A 14,614-nucleotide genomic window follows, 5' to 3' on the forward strand; every position below is an offset into this window, starting at 1 on the left:
CTCATTAAGGAAAGAGCTCAGACATTCTAAAAAGAACAATATGAAATCATGCAAATCTATGTACGTGTTTCAACTTTGGTGAAATCTGTCTCCTTTTCTAACACTACATTAGGAACATTGGAGCCATTTGGATATAATCTTTAAAAATTTGGATTAAGCTCTTTTTAGTAGAGCAAAAGAGCTTTAAGGATCCAACTGTGCACCAAACAATAATTGTAGTTGTTCTTTGGGTTAATAAAGCTTCAGTACTGCTCAGATATGCTTAGAAATTACTGCTTTTTGTGCATTTTGGATAACATAATTTTTGCATGCACTGCATTTAGTAAAACAATGGAACACCATGCCTATGCTTTTGAAAAATTTCCCTGTTGTATAATCTGGCTTTTTAACCTCTTTGTATGCACTCCATGTTGCTTTGCAAAAATTGGGATCTTAGTTTTTGAATAATTGATTTTTTTGTGCTTCCACAGAACAGTAATTGGCTAAGGTGCTCAAGGTTTGCTTAAGTCCAATTGAAGTTTGTGACAAAAGCACTACATTTTCTATACAGAGTAGGATTGGAATATTGGCTAATTTCAGATGCTGATGTGGTAATTTAGTTAGTTTGACCAAAAGAAAGTTAATATACAATTAAACAAGGGGACTAAAAGCACTCCTTTCTTATACCTGCTTGGCTTGGATTTTCTTTAGTGTAAAGGCTGCAAGAATCTTTTATTTTAGAATTGTCATAAAGCTTATGCATACATAACAGTAGTTGTCTGTCTACAGAAGTATTTTTAAGTTTATCACACAAGCTTCTTCTGAAGATAAGACAAATGCACATCATTAGTCAGTGAAAGCCTGTTTGGATTATATGGATATTTTCATACAGATGTTGCAGTATGATGCCATCGTGAAGGATAGAGCGATCAGTTCTAAAAATCTGCTTGCCATATGCTAAAATATGCTCTAGATTGCTCCAGTCAAACAATATACTGTATATGTGGATATTTAGCATAGACATTACTTCTGATGGGCTGATAATTAGCAACAAGAGAGAAAAAGAGAGAGAGAGAGAGCAATAATCGATTCACCAGGTGGTAGTACTCTGATAAACTTACTAAAGGTTCATCTATTTTTATTTGGATTGCAGTGATTTGAAGATTCATACATTAATCATGGAAATCTGGAATAAGGAAGTTTCATACATTGCAAAATAAATACACCTTTTCAAATTAGATTTTCTCTTTATGATTTTACTGATAGGTGACCTACTACCTACTGATGGAGTTTTTATTCAAGGAAACGATCTTAAAATTGATGAAAGTTCTTTAACTGGAGAGTCAGATCAAGTCCGCAAATCCGTTGACAAAGATCCAATGCTGCTTTCAGGTATGTTTTGTGCATTAAATAAACCTTTGATAACCCTTTCTCCTTCTTGTTCATTATCTATGTATTCTTCATTCAGAAAATATATATGAATGTAAATAGTTTTCTACTAATTACTGAACTGGATTAAAACTTTTAAAATCCTGTATTGGACATCTTACATTATGCTCAACCTGGATGATGATATCACTCCAGCAGTATATTTCATATTTCCATTGTGGATATGGGAGGCACAGAAATCTTTAAAGGTAGATTTGAAGACCCTATCAAGCAACAGGACTGGGAATATGCAAGTACTCACATGTTCAATAATATTCTTTACTTTTTCACTTAACTTGTTTACTTGGCTTATAGCTTGTTTGAGTTTTGAGACTTGAGCACTTACCAATTCCGGTTTGCAGCAATAAGAATTAAATAAAGTGATAGATGTAAAGCAGCAATAAACGGATAGACAGACCTGCTGTAAGATAAAACAACCTTGGCTTCCCTACACTCTATGAAGAAGAAAGGAAACAAAAAAAAGGAAAGGAAAGGAAACAAAAAAACAGTCACAAAAAAATTACAAGATTCTATCCAGTATCGTGTGTATTTATTTGTACATATGTTAAAGTTTGAATTGAGCAATTATTTTTTTCAATTTCCATATATACTTTCAAAAATAAAACAACTGAAAAAAGTACATTCAAGACTCAGCTCATCAAACAGTCCTTCCTTATTAGCCACCCCTTGACGTCTATATGAGATGAAGTTATGGATAATCAGGAGAAATACTAGATTATTTAGTTTGCTTGGTCATGTTTTGGTTACAGATGCGTTTTCATTCTTGAGTGGTCTGGCCCAACTCTATTTCCTCCCCATAAAACCTATTATTCAGATTGTATAATTTTGTATACAAGGGTTTCCTAACAATGGAGTCATTGTGCTATATGAGAACTGACTCTACTATGCAAAAACAAATAATTCAATACTAGATGAAATAAAAGCAAACCGCTTAGTGGAAGCACTAATAGCAAAGCTAAAGCATAAATGTTTGGGATACATAATAGACAGTTGTGGAAGACTGATGTTTAGTGTCTCACAAAGAGCCAGAAGCAATGTAAAGATTGAATAACAGCAACAACAAAATTACAAATTACAACAGAACAGCAACAACAGAAGCTGGTCAAAGTATATCTTCTTTAGGTAGAACTCTCAGGAACCTAACATTGAGTTCTGTTCACAAAGGGTAGGGAGGAAGGAAATCTGATGAGCTGTTGAAAATCCATTGGTAATCAAATATCTCTCACTAAAGACTTGATAAAGGATAGAAGGGTTTTTCTTTTTTACTGTGTATTGATCCGACAGCATGAATTGGGTACACAATATATTTATTCTAGTTATGTTTTTAGTAATATTGAGGGCATAAACATTTCTTATTTTCTGATTCATACTGTTATCTGTTTTTAATGGAAAATAGGATAGATAAAATTCTTTGTTTAGCTGCTGCATAATATTAGCTACTTCTGACTCATGCATGGAGATGAAAAGCAAGGTTTTATTTAATCTTTGCTAAGAATAGTTACACAACAATACAATGGTCAGTAAGGTCAATTGTTAGTAGAAAATTATATATGTATATATTTGTTGCATTAGAATTTGCCTTAAAATGATTTCAGCTGACTTATATAAACACACTTTTTGAAAACCATTTTTTGAAATCAACGTTAGTTCAATTTCTTTTTCATGTAACATTAGTTAAGGTGCATATACTATAACACAATACATGCCTAAATATAAAAACATATGTTAAATATGTATGCATGTATAGAGATTGGGGGGGGTGTAAATATAATTTATTATAAAATAATATATTTAGGTATTATTTATTACAAAATAATATTTATTTATTTATTTATTTAAATGTTGATGCTGCGATTTAAAGAAATGAAACTACACATATAAGTGGCTCTTGGAAGATTGCAATTAAAAGAAATGAAACCACATATATACAAGAGAACACAGCCAACCATTAGAATAAACCTAAGTTAAGGGCTTCCATAACCAGCTTGGAGGACAAAAATAAATGGGGAATGTCATAAAGGTGGGAGTCTCACAAATTTGAGAGTGTGGATATTATTTCAGAGGGCAGGTTCTGCAGCACAGAAACCACACTTATTGAATCCTATAAGATGACACTGATTTGATGGAATAGGTTCGGAGTGCACCATAGCTTGATTCATTCAATGGGCCAAAACAAGGTTATGAACAGTTTTGTTCATAACCTTGTCTTTATGAGCCATGGTGGTGCAGTGGTTAGAGTGCAGTACTGCGGGCTATTTCTGCTGACAGCCAGCTGCCTGCAACTTGGCAGTTCAAATCTCACCAGGCTCAAGGTTGATTCAGCCTTCCATCCTTCCGACGTGGATAAAATGAAGACCCAAATTATTGGGAACAATAGGCTGACTCTGAAAACTGCTTAGAGAGGGCTCTAAAGCCCTGTAAAGCGGTATATGTCTAAGTGCTATTGCTTCTATTTACAAAATATTTTTAAAGAAAAAAAATCTTTATTTCGTCTGTTCTTTTCAACATCTGTTAAGTAGGATATTTCCCTCTCTTTATTTTTCACATTCTTGCCAATAATTCTTTTGGCATTTGTCTTATTTAAATGAATTTCTTACAGAGTATCAGAATTTGAGTGCATTTGAGTGTATACTTAATGAAAAGCAATAAGTATCACTAGAAAGGGAATTCAAAACTTCTACTGTCTGCATAAGTTACAATCCTGCCATGCTTTTACTTCATATTGGTTGAATGATACGATTAATTTCTCCTTTATGAATTAATGGAACTACAGGTGTCCTTATTTGAGGACCTCTCATTCAGTGACTGTTTGAACTTGCAATGGTGCTGAATAAGTGGTACTTACTTATTCAGCCCTATCGTGATAAGGTTGCTGAATTTTCCCCACAATCACGTGATTGCCATTTAGCACCTTCCCTGCTGATTTCAACAAACAAAAAATGAATGTAGAAATTGCAAGTTGTAAGTCCTTGCTTAACAAGAACAACTGGAACTACTATCGCTAAGCAATAAGCATATGTTTAAAAAACTTATGATCACATATATGTGTGCCATTGCAGAGATGTTGTGTAGATTATGTTAATGATGCTATGATGTGCATGCATCATCTAGACATGTGAGAAAGACAAATCCCTTACATTAACCAAAGTATACATATTCATTTGTCCTTGTATTTTCCAGGATGGCAAACTAAGCAATCAGTACAAGCTTTCTTCATGAAAGCTCAAAACACAGTGTAGAAAACACAGCAGGAGATGTAAGTCCAATCACAGAAATCCAACATATAATCATTCATAACACACTGTAGTAGACCTCAATATGGTACCGTATCTGTCATAAGCTCTTCCTGGATACTGCTTCTACATCTGCAAAAGTGGAATGTGTAAGCAAGTAAGGGAAAGTGATATGTGAGTCTATGCATCCTGTGGTCTTTTCAATACTGATGGTATCTGTGGTCCCAAACAGCATTCAACTTCTTATGGGATTATAAGAATGCCATCTATTGCTGTTATTGCCAATATAAGAGAAAAGCACTTTTCTAAGGACATGTGGGAAATCTGTGGTAGACATGAAAAAGAGACAATAGCTCTATTGCAAAATGGATATTACATATTCCTGGATTGCAAAAAGAAACCTATCTGAGTAAAAATATTCTGCTTCTTCCTTGCAATTTACTCCTTCTAAGGACTGTTTTACAGGCGAGAAGAATGCTCAAAAACATGAATTATCAGACAAATGTTGATTTGTTGCCTGAGAAATATCATAGTAATGTTTTACTTGACTCTAACTCTCTGCATCTAAATAAAAAGAATCAGAAAAACAGGAAAAGAAGGAAAGGAAAAAAGAAACCTGTGTTTGTTCAGAAGTGAAGAAAGCACTGGTGGACATCATGCTTTATTAATTTTCTTTTAAAAATGAATAAAAATGCAGCTATTTTAAGGAATCAGGTCAGTCACTGCCCGGAGAAAAAACAACTAAAATTCGCATTTGATTTTTCAGCAGAAAGTATTCCAGTATTGGATTCTTGCTAAATAGAAGCATTACAGCAGGCTTCAAACCTAGGACATACTTATATTCAAATTCATTTCACCTAGGATATATTTTGGATTCACGGAACACTTTAAGATAACACTTGCTTACATTTGTATTCACTTCTAGGCATGATTGGTTTAATTTATGTATCAATTTCAGTATGTTAGTATTGAGTTCTTCTTGTCTTACTATGTATATGTAAAGCAGGAAATCTCTACTGTGCATTATAGCAATTGCTTTGTGTTATAAGAATGTTTATTCTTTCTTGCATAAACACTCTTCTGCACTAATTCTAGCTAGCTAATTCTAAAAACTGTTTTTCTATTCCTTTTTGGACTTATTTAAATAAAATGCAAAGATTGGTATTTATTTGTCTACTACTTTTATATCCCAGTATGTATTTGTCATAGGAGAGAATCAGGAATTGCTGGTATCATGAGCTGAGTGCTCTTGACTCTTACACAGAGAAAGGGTGGATTAGCCCTGGACTTTTATTATAGGAGGGAGAATTAAAAATTCCATGGCTTTGCTTACGTGAAACTTAATGATTGGTATACAATAAGCAGAAACTAAAAATTCCTTTATGTCAGCCCCAGTGGTGGGATTTAGCCAGTTCGCATCACTTTGGGAGAACCGGTTGTTAACTTTCTGAGCAGTTTGGTGAACTGGTTGTTGGAAGAAATCATTAGGGTAGAGAAGCGGTTGTTAAATTGTTTGAATCCCACCACTGGTCAGCCCCTTTGAAATGAAAAGAGAATCAAAGATTCTTTGAATCAAAGATTCTTATCTTCAGGTTGACCATTCTTAATCAGCAGGATTGTTGGAGTCTTACTTGGCTATGTTAGGAAATGGATTACAGTTAGCAATCTTTTCCCACACACTTGGCCATGACTAATCTACTTATGAGAAATGAGGTTTCTGTCTTTAGTTTTGTTCAGTCGGTACAGCAGTCTGGTGCTCATGAGTTGACTTTATCCTCAGATTTTGTTAGAACCATTTCCTGCAACACACTTGGTTTTGTGTGTTCATTAAAAAGCAAACACATTGTTCTAGATCCAGTCCAGGGGGTTGGGTAACAGGTACTTCTGGATTTGGAAGTAATTATTACATCAATATGAGTACTTAAGACTTTATTCCAAAGCAGTATATGAAAATACCGTAATTGCATAACAAGAGACAAAAAATAATTCAGATCAATGACCTATCAGCATTAAGTATAAGTTTGGTCCTCTTTCATTGCACTATGCAATTTTTCTTCAAAAGTGTGCTTTCCTGATCCTGGAAGGAGATATTTTTAGGATGTCCAGAAACTATTTGTAGCTGTATCCTCCATGAATTTGTCTAGAGTGCTAAACTGTAATATGTCTATTTGTGAATTGCATAAGTGCTGTGAGAATAAATTCTCCCATTTCTTTAAGCTTGAATGACTCTAAATTTTAGTATCTAAGGGAAATCTAGCCAATTCTGTCATGTTGCCTTTTACTCAACTAAAAAAGAACAGGGCTTGCATAGTAGAAATTCCTTGTGATCTTAATACTTTTATACAGCAAGCATGTCATTATTAGCCTCATTTTTTAAATGCAATAAACAAAGATACCCAATATCTTCTGTGAGATTGTACGTTAGCTATGTCTTTTGCTCTCAGAAGTGGAATGTAGGCCACAATTCAGTGTGTCTAACAGTAACTTTATCAATACAAGAGAATATTTGTAGGTCAGGGTTGAACTGTAGAGTCCTCTTCCTCTCTGAGGTTGGGTGTTTTCCTGCAGGTGTCTCTTTACCAAACTAGTACCAAGCTAATAGCATGGGTGATGTTACTTAATTTGGTTATGAAATGTTTACAAGAAAACATCCAAGTTTGGAGAGTGCCAGGCTGTAACTTTTTATCCTAAGCTAATAGCTTTAATATACTGATTATTAATATCTATATTTTAAATATCTTTTTAGGTACCCATGTCATGGAAGGCTCAGGAAGAATGCTGGTAACTGCAGTGGGAGTTAATTCCCAAACAGGCATCATCTTTACTCTACTAGGTGCTGGAGAGGAAGAGGAAAAAAAAGATAAAAAAGGTACAAATTCACCCAAAATATTCTCAAATAATATCTATATTTATAACATAAGCACAATATTCAAATTTATTATATAGGAATACTTGAATTTATGTTATTGTAATTTAGTCCAATGAATTTAGTCCTGATTTTTAAGGGCTGTGAGTTGCTTGAACCATGTGTGCATTGGATATTTTGAACATTTAGTATGGATGGTTTAAAATACGAGAAGCGAATGTGATCTTAAATTAGCTATACTTCTTTGCAAGATTCATTCTGTATTAATATATCCCAAATTCATTACAAATTGAAGTTGTATAATGAATGATAAGTTCATTGCTTCATTAAAAATAAATTATCACTATAATAATTCTTTCATTTGAAGAAATTGAATTGTAACATCAAATTGTGAAACATAAATTGAAGTATATTTAACTTTTTAATTTAAAACCCTACTTATTTAAAGTTTTATCATATTTTATTGCTCATGATTTTTATTTTAGAGGTTTCATCTACTTGCCAGGAGCATAGAGATTAAGAGTCATGTGTGACTTATGTCTTTCATAGCTAACATGAATTAGTTTAAGTTTGCAAAACAGAGTTAGATTCAAATATTCAGTTCCATGAAAAGAAGAAGGATTCCTTCATGGATAAATGGTTATGTGACTCTAATAGCAGTAGCAATAGCACTTACAATTATATACTGCTTTACATTGCTTTACATTGCTTTACAGCATTCTTTAAGCAGTTTATAGAGTCAGCATATTGCCCTCAACAATCTGGGTCTTCATTTTACCCACCTCGGAAGGGTGGGATTTAAACTGCCAAATTGCAGTCAGCAGTCAGTCAGCAGAAGTAGCCTACAGTACTGCACTCCACTGGGCCACTGAGGCTCCTTCTATGAATGGAAAATGCTTCTATCCATGGAAATGAACATTTAGACCTAATAAAATATCTACAGGCAAGCTAAGAATATTTCCCACATGGCAAGTTTCTTGGAAAAAAAGCTGACTTGATCCATGGGAAGTTATGTGACAATCACTTTAATCTCCAGCCCAAAAAGCCAAATCTTTTTACCCTAAAAATAAAGCTATCCCTGAGTTGACTATGTGGACACAACTATGCAGTTTCCTTGGCAACAGTACTGAAGGAGTTCACCATTGCTTTCTTCTGGGATTACTATTATTATTTTCCTTCCCAATTTCTTTAAACTACTGTAGGTTTTGAATAAAATAATAACTTACACTACTGTTGTGAGATTTGGCTAATGGTCTTCTTTACAAATATCCAGTGATTTTCTCATTTAAATATTTTTCTTCTTTATGACTAGTTTATTAATAACGATATTATTGAGAAACTCATTCTTCTTTCATAAAAGTTTGTTCTGTGCCTATTACAAACAGTCTTAAATACACCTGAGCTATAATGCCCCTGTGGTTAGATCATCTATAAACATCTATTTTTGTTCACTACTTCACACTGAATCCCAGCTCTAGTATTTCTGTTCAGAAATCCTTTTGAGATTGCTGGATCTTCTTCCCAAGGAAATATAGCCTCCTTACATATAAAGGAGGATAAAATTATTTTAAAAGAAACAACTATAGTATATTACACACACACACACACACACACACAAGATTATATGCCAACCTAGCAGTTCGAAAGCACGTAAAAATGCAAGTAGAAAAATAGGGACCACTTACTGATTTTGTTTGAATTTAAGAAAATATATTCCAGAGTTTCTAAGCTTTAACTGAGAATAAATACTAATGATAAATACAGTTCCCACAAAACAGAATATCATAAAATTGTTATCAGTTTTATCATTTCTTGTATCAATTTTTGCTAAGAACGATGTCAGGATAGAACACTAGCATGAGTTAGAAAGCAATTTTCTCCAAAAGTATGGGTGACTAAGACTTGCTGTTTAGGTATTTTAAATAGAAATAGATAAAAATGGAACTATATAAAGAACCAAACAATCTTACTTGCCTTAGTTTGCCAGTATCTGCAAACTTTATGCCTGTTTTGCTATGAGAAGATCTTTTTTATTTTTCACAACTATCTTTTAAGCATAGTTCTCCCTTGTCCTATTTTAAATAATAATTTGCCAGTTTATTCTGTCAGTTGAAGAAGAGGTTAAAAAATAGGAGTCATGTTGTTCATATAGCTTTCATAAGACATTATTACATGTCAGATAAAACATTTAACAAGCTTTTAACATTCATTGCTATGAATGACTGCAGGTTCATTCAAGAAAGCCTCCAATAGCTGTTGTCCTGCAAGAACTTCTGTCCATACATTATTCCTTTAAATAGGACCTTGGTATGCTTCCAGCATGAATTTGTGAAAAATGGGAGTCATTAGTTTATGTCCCTGGTCTCTAAGGACATGCATTCATTGTATATATGCTTCAAGTTTTCCAAAAGTCTGTGTCTGTGTTTCAGTTTCCTGTGATGTATGTCTTTCTTCCTCATTAACATTTTGCAAAAATCATCATGCAATATGATTACAGGAAGATGGGCATCAGCTTCCAGAGAGAATAAGAAACATACTGTTCAACAGGAGAAAAAAAATCAGCTTTTAATGGGACTTTCCTCCCAATGGCTGAGAGATAAAAAAGACTTGAGTGTATACTTCAGAAAACCCCTTTTGCTATTTAATTTGAATGAAAATAAATAATAAATGTGTGCTATTTTTTAATCCCCATTTTTATTCACTGTTTTCTGGCTGTATGGCAAATCTTTGGAAAAGCCAGCTTAACGTATGAATTTGCCATTTTTAAATTTTCATTTACCTTTTGTTACATGTACATGTTTTGTAGCACAGCAAAACTAATAGAAAGATGAGGTGCCTGGAAATTGGATAAATAAAATGCATGCACAGGAAGCTTCCTTAAAGCAGGCATATAAACTTTATCTGCCATGACCACCAACCTTATCTGCCAAGAAAAGGGTGATTATAATGGAATAAACAGGCTGAGAACTTAATGATGATCAGACCACATGCCTGTCAAGTATAATATCTTACCTCCCATAATGTACAATGACCTACTTCCAAAGCTTGTTTCCTCCTGTTGTTTCTAAGTAGATGACACTATACTGCTTATTGACTTCTGTTCAAAAAAAATACCATTGTCTCAAGACACATAGACATGAAACTCCAGTAGCTTTCCATATATGCTTTTGGTTGTTGCCACATCTGACCTTCAGAAGATTCAGTAACATAATAATCTAAAGAGTAAAAACACTTCTTTAATGGTCCCAAGTTTCACAATATTCTATCCCAAGACGGACTATTATCTCTGTTCACACAGCTTTCCCCAATATATTCCTACAGGACTAGGGGCAGGAACCTCAGCTCAACAGTTTAGGTTTTAGAATTATGGGGCAGGCAATCTGTCCTTTTAAAAAAGTGAGAATAGCATGCATGTAATTCATATATAAAACTTAGGCATCAAAAGAAATAGGTTAACACATTTAATAGATATAATGCACTTATTTTAATTTTGTTTTAAAACAAAGTCAAAATCTATAAATGTTTGAAAACCCTGGGCTCACTGTGGTTCTGATAATATCACTATGTCCCCTGCTGTCTGTGATTAAAAATAGACTTTAAAATGTGCAGCCCAAGACAACAAAAGGATGTGCCTTTTTGGGAAGTTGATAAAAATTAATGTCGGCTGGGACTCCAACATGCATTCTTAATCTTAAATACTTAAAACTGGAATAGATAAACTAAGAACTGAATCTCTTATCTGTTAAATCAGATGCTGGTCTAGATATTATTTGCATGACATTAAAAGGAAACTAAAAATACATACGGAAAACAAGAAATTTTCCCTTAGCATTTGCATTTTTCAGTACAGTATGTTTGGGAAGATCAACCATAATAGAAAACAAATAAAACGCAGATAACAGCAGAAGAGACTTTCTGAAGTAAAGAACCTTTACTTCAGAAAAGGTTTTCATGTTGGATAATTAATTCAGTTTCAGTACAGCTTCACCTTCAATCAGTACAAAATCAGTAGGAAACTTTTGTGGGGTTTTTTTTGTTTGGTGTAAGAACTTCTTGCTTGTCCTGTTCCACTTTTTGTAAAGAAAACTGCTGACAATTTTTGGCTTGTGATTTATCTCCTGTCATCATCTCCTGTAAACATCAAACAATATTATAATGAACTTGTTTTTTTTTCTGAAACAAGACTATAAAGGGAACATCAAACATCATTAGTGGATGTTCTCTCGAGTTTTCAAAAAACACTATCAGGTTTAGCACTGAAAATGGTTCCTTATTAATAAATCAGGGGTTTTAAATAGGGTATTTTTCAGATGGATTTTTAGTATATTAATTATGGATATTGAGATATTTTAGTATAGTTTAAAATATAATCTATCATTTATAGATAGATGGTTTTTATGAATGCAGAATTTTTTAAAAGTATTTTTCCTTCAGTTTTTAAAAAATGTAACATAAGAATGTCTGCATAGTGGAACAAAGGCATTAGAAGTACTATGTAAAGTCAGTTTCTCACCAACTTTGTTAAAGTTTGTTAACCCTGTTAAATGTCTTTCACATTTCCTTTTATATATAATATTCCATGTATGAGTTTTTGTTCTCCACTTCTGTAACATTCTTGTAATAGCATTCATTTCTAGACATTATGTTGCTTACTTTAAAACAACTATGTTTTGGAAAAAAAATAAAGCCACATTAGTCCATAAATGTTTCTGTCATGTGAATTTGTTCATATTATTATTATTTTTCTTTTTTTCTTTTATTCATTATTACTCAGTAGATTCTTCCCATTCCTCCTTCCATCCTCCTTCAACTACAGATGGGGCAGCAAGTGCAATTGCCACTGATAATGCAAATACCAGCTTAGTCAATGGTACGTTAAGAACACCGGGATTGTTTTTATTTGAACAATTTCTCTCAACTCTATCAGCTTCCCGCTTTCTCTCCTGAACTGCACAGATGTGGGATGTGCATGCGGTTACTGGGTGAGAGCTTATAAGAGATGCCACACAGCCAATACTTTATAGCCAGCCAAATTTCTCACTCATGGAACACTGGGACCAGAACAACTAGGAACCTAGGAATCTTTTCAAATCAGACTCAAGTAGGAATTAAGGACTTTTATTGTTGAATCAGATTTTAAAGACCATCTTCAAGTATATTTCAAATCAGTTTTCTCCTTGTAAAGGTTTTCAGCATCAAACTGTTGTTTCCATGCTTCCCAATCCATACTTGAAAGATGGCATGATTGTCTATTTTGTTTCTCATTCTATTTTTCCAAAGTGGCGCTCTCATAAGCATTCATGGTCTCAATGTAGCTTTGGGAAAATAATCTTCCTGTGATCAGGAATTTGGCTTAAACACAAATAGTATTAATGCACAAATAGTATTAATGCACTTCATTGTATTGTCCCACCAATTTTTCTCAGCACCAAGTTAAGCATTTTCCATAGATTATGATGCCAGTGTAACATATTTTATAAGTTATCCAGGTGGCTTGAATATGGTTTCATGCATTTTTCCTCCTTTGAAAAAAAAATCTTTATTTTTGAAATTTGGAATGTGTCTTTGACCTGCTTCTTCATTTCTTAGCATGTTCATATTATAAATTCCATATAAGGAAATAAATGTAAGCGTGAATGGGGAATTTTAATCTGAGATTTAGATGAAATATTTGTATATTGTGAAATATTTTTATTCTTCATTTTATTCTTTGGCATCAACATTATGGCTGATACTCTTAATAATAAAAGCATAGATCCATAAACCTGGATATTGATCTAATTGAATTTTACCAAGGGCAAAAAATAGGGGCAAAAAAATTGTGGGTAAGTATATATCCTATATTTTTCTTTAAGCTGATGTTTCCTCTGCCTCAAAAACAAAACAAAAATGGCAAAAAAGGAAGACATTCAAAGCATTAGTTTCAATTTAGTCATGAGATGTAAATGGTAAGTTGAATACTTAGGTGATGCTAGTATCAGATTATATCCATTGACAAGATTTCAGAAATAGTTTATTCTTGCCTTCTTCCAGTGACTGAATGTGACTCAGTGAATCATCCCTGTGGTTTTGGGCCTATGTCTGGTTCCTAACATGGTGCTTAACCACTACACCCCCTTGATTCTCATTTATTTATGTTGTGTTATGTTGTTTTGTGTTGTATTATGTTAATTATATTTATCATAGCAAGTGGAAGAAGTGTGAGGAAAGGCTATTGTGATAAGTGCATATTTTGAGATAAGCTCTGCCTATTTTAGTTCTTCTCTGAATTTCATGACAACCTTAATGAGTTAATTCTAATTCTCCCCTGGATTATGGAGTAGCAGAAGACCTTGTGCAAACCTGAAATGTGTGTAATTTAAAACATATTACAGTCTTCTTTGCAACATTCTATATTTAAAATATTTACATCAGAATGGGATGTTTTGGCACTGACCCTTGGCCTTTGACCCCAGCCATCCACCTCAGCTGATTTACAGCCAGCTTTCTTCCTCTGCTGGCCTTCCACTGGCCATTCTCCACAGACAATGGACCTCTGCCCTCCGCTCCTGGCCCTTCCTCCCTACTCATTTGCCCAGACCTGGGCCTTTGGCTGCACTTGGCAAACAGCCCCCAGCCAATTGGGTGGTGGGTGGCAGTGCTGGTGCTGAGGAGATGATTGAGGGGGCTGTGGTGGGTCAGCATGCAAAACAATTGGTGGCAGGCTGGAAGAGAGATCAAGAGGTGCAGTGGTGGCATTGTGGGGGGGGGGAAGGTGATGGCATGCTGGGAGGGCAGCCAAACTGCCTGTTGGCATCAGACCAGAGTCCAGGCACAGAGACAATATCGGAGTGGGGTGGTGAAAATTGGAAGCCACCTGATCCTGCCAGCCTGACACCAAATGGACAGTTCGACTCTCCCCCACTACATTCCCCCGCAATGCCAGCAGCCTCACACCGTCTCCTTCCCCCCACAATGCCAGCAGCTGTACATCCCCATATCTCTTTCTCTCTCCCCCAGCCTGCCACCAATTCTATTGCATGCTGCCCCCACACAGCCCCTTCAGTCATCCCCTCAGCACCACCATTGCTGCCCATCACCATATTGG

The 14,614-nt window shown here is 34.5% G+C and overlaps 1 protein-coding gene across 1 annotated transcript in view; it reads left to right on the forward strand.

Moving 5' to 3' along the window:
- The window catches only part of ATP2B2 (ATPase plasma membrane Ca2+ transporting 2), a 275,746-nt gene that overhangs the window by 195,636 nt on the left and 65,496 nt on the right, over window positions 1-14,614 (forward strand). The window contains exons 5-7 of the mRNA XM_032212393.1: window positions 1,246-1,371; window positions 7,408-7,530; window positions 12,302-12,397. Of these exons, the coding sequence (XP_032068284.1) occupies window positions 1,246-1,371; window positions 7,408-7,530; window positions 12,302-12,397 (345 nt within the window). The remainder of the gene's footprint in view (window positions 1-1,245; window positions 1,372-7,407; window positions 7,531-12,301; window positions 12,398-14,614) is intronic.

The sequence above is a fragment of the Thamnophis elegans genome, chromosome 2, assembly GCF_009769535.1.
Source record: "Thamnophis elegans isolate rThaEle1 chromosome 2, rThaEle1.pri, whole genome shotgun sequence".
NCBI classification, from domain to species: Eukaryota; Metazoa; Chordata; class Lepidosauria; order Squamata; family Colubridae; genus Thamnophis; species Thamnophis elegans.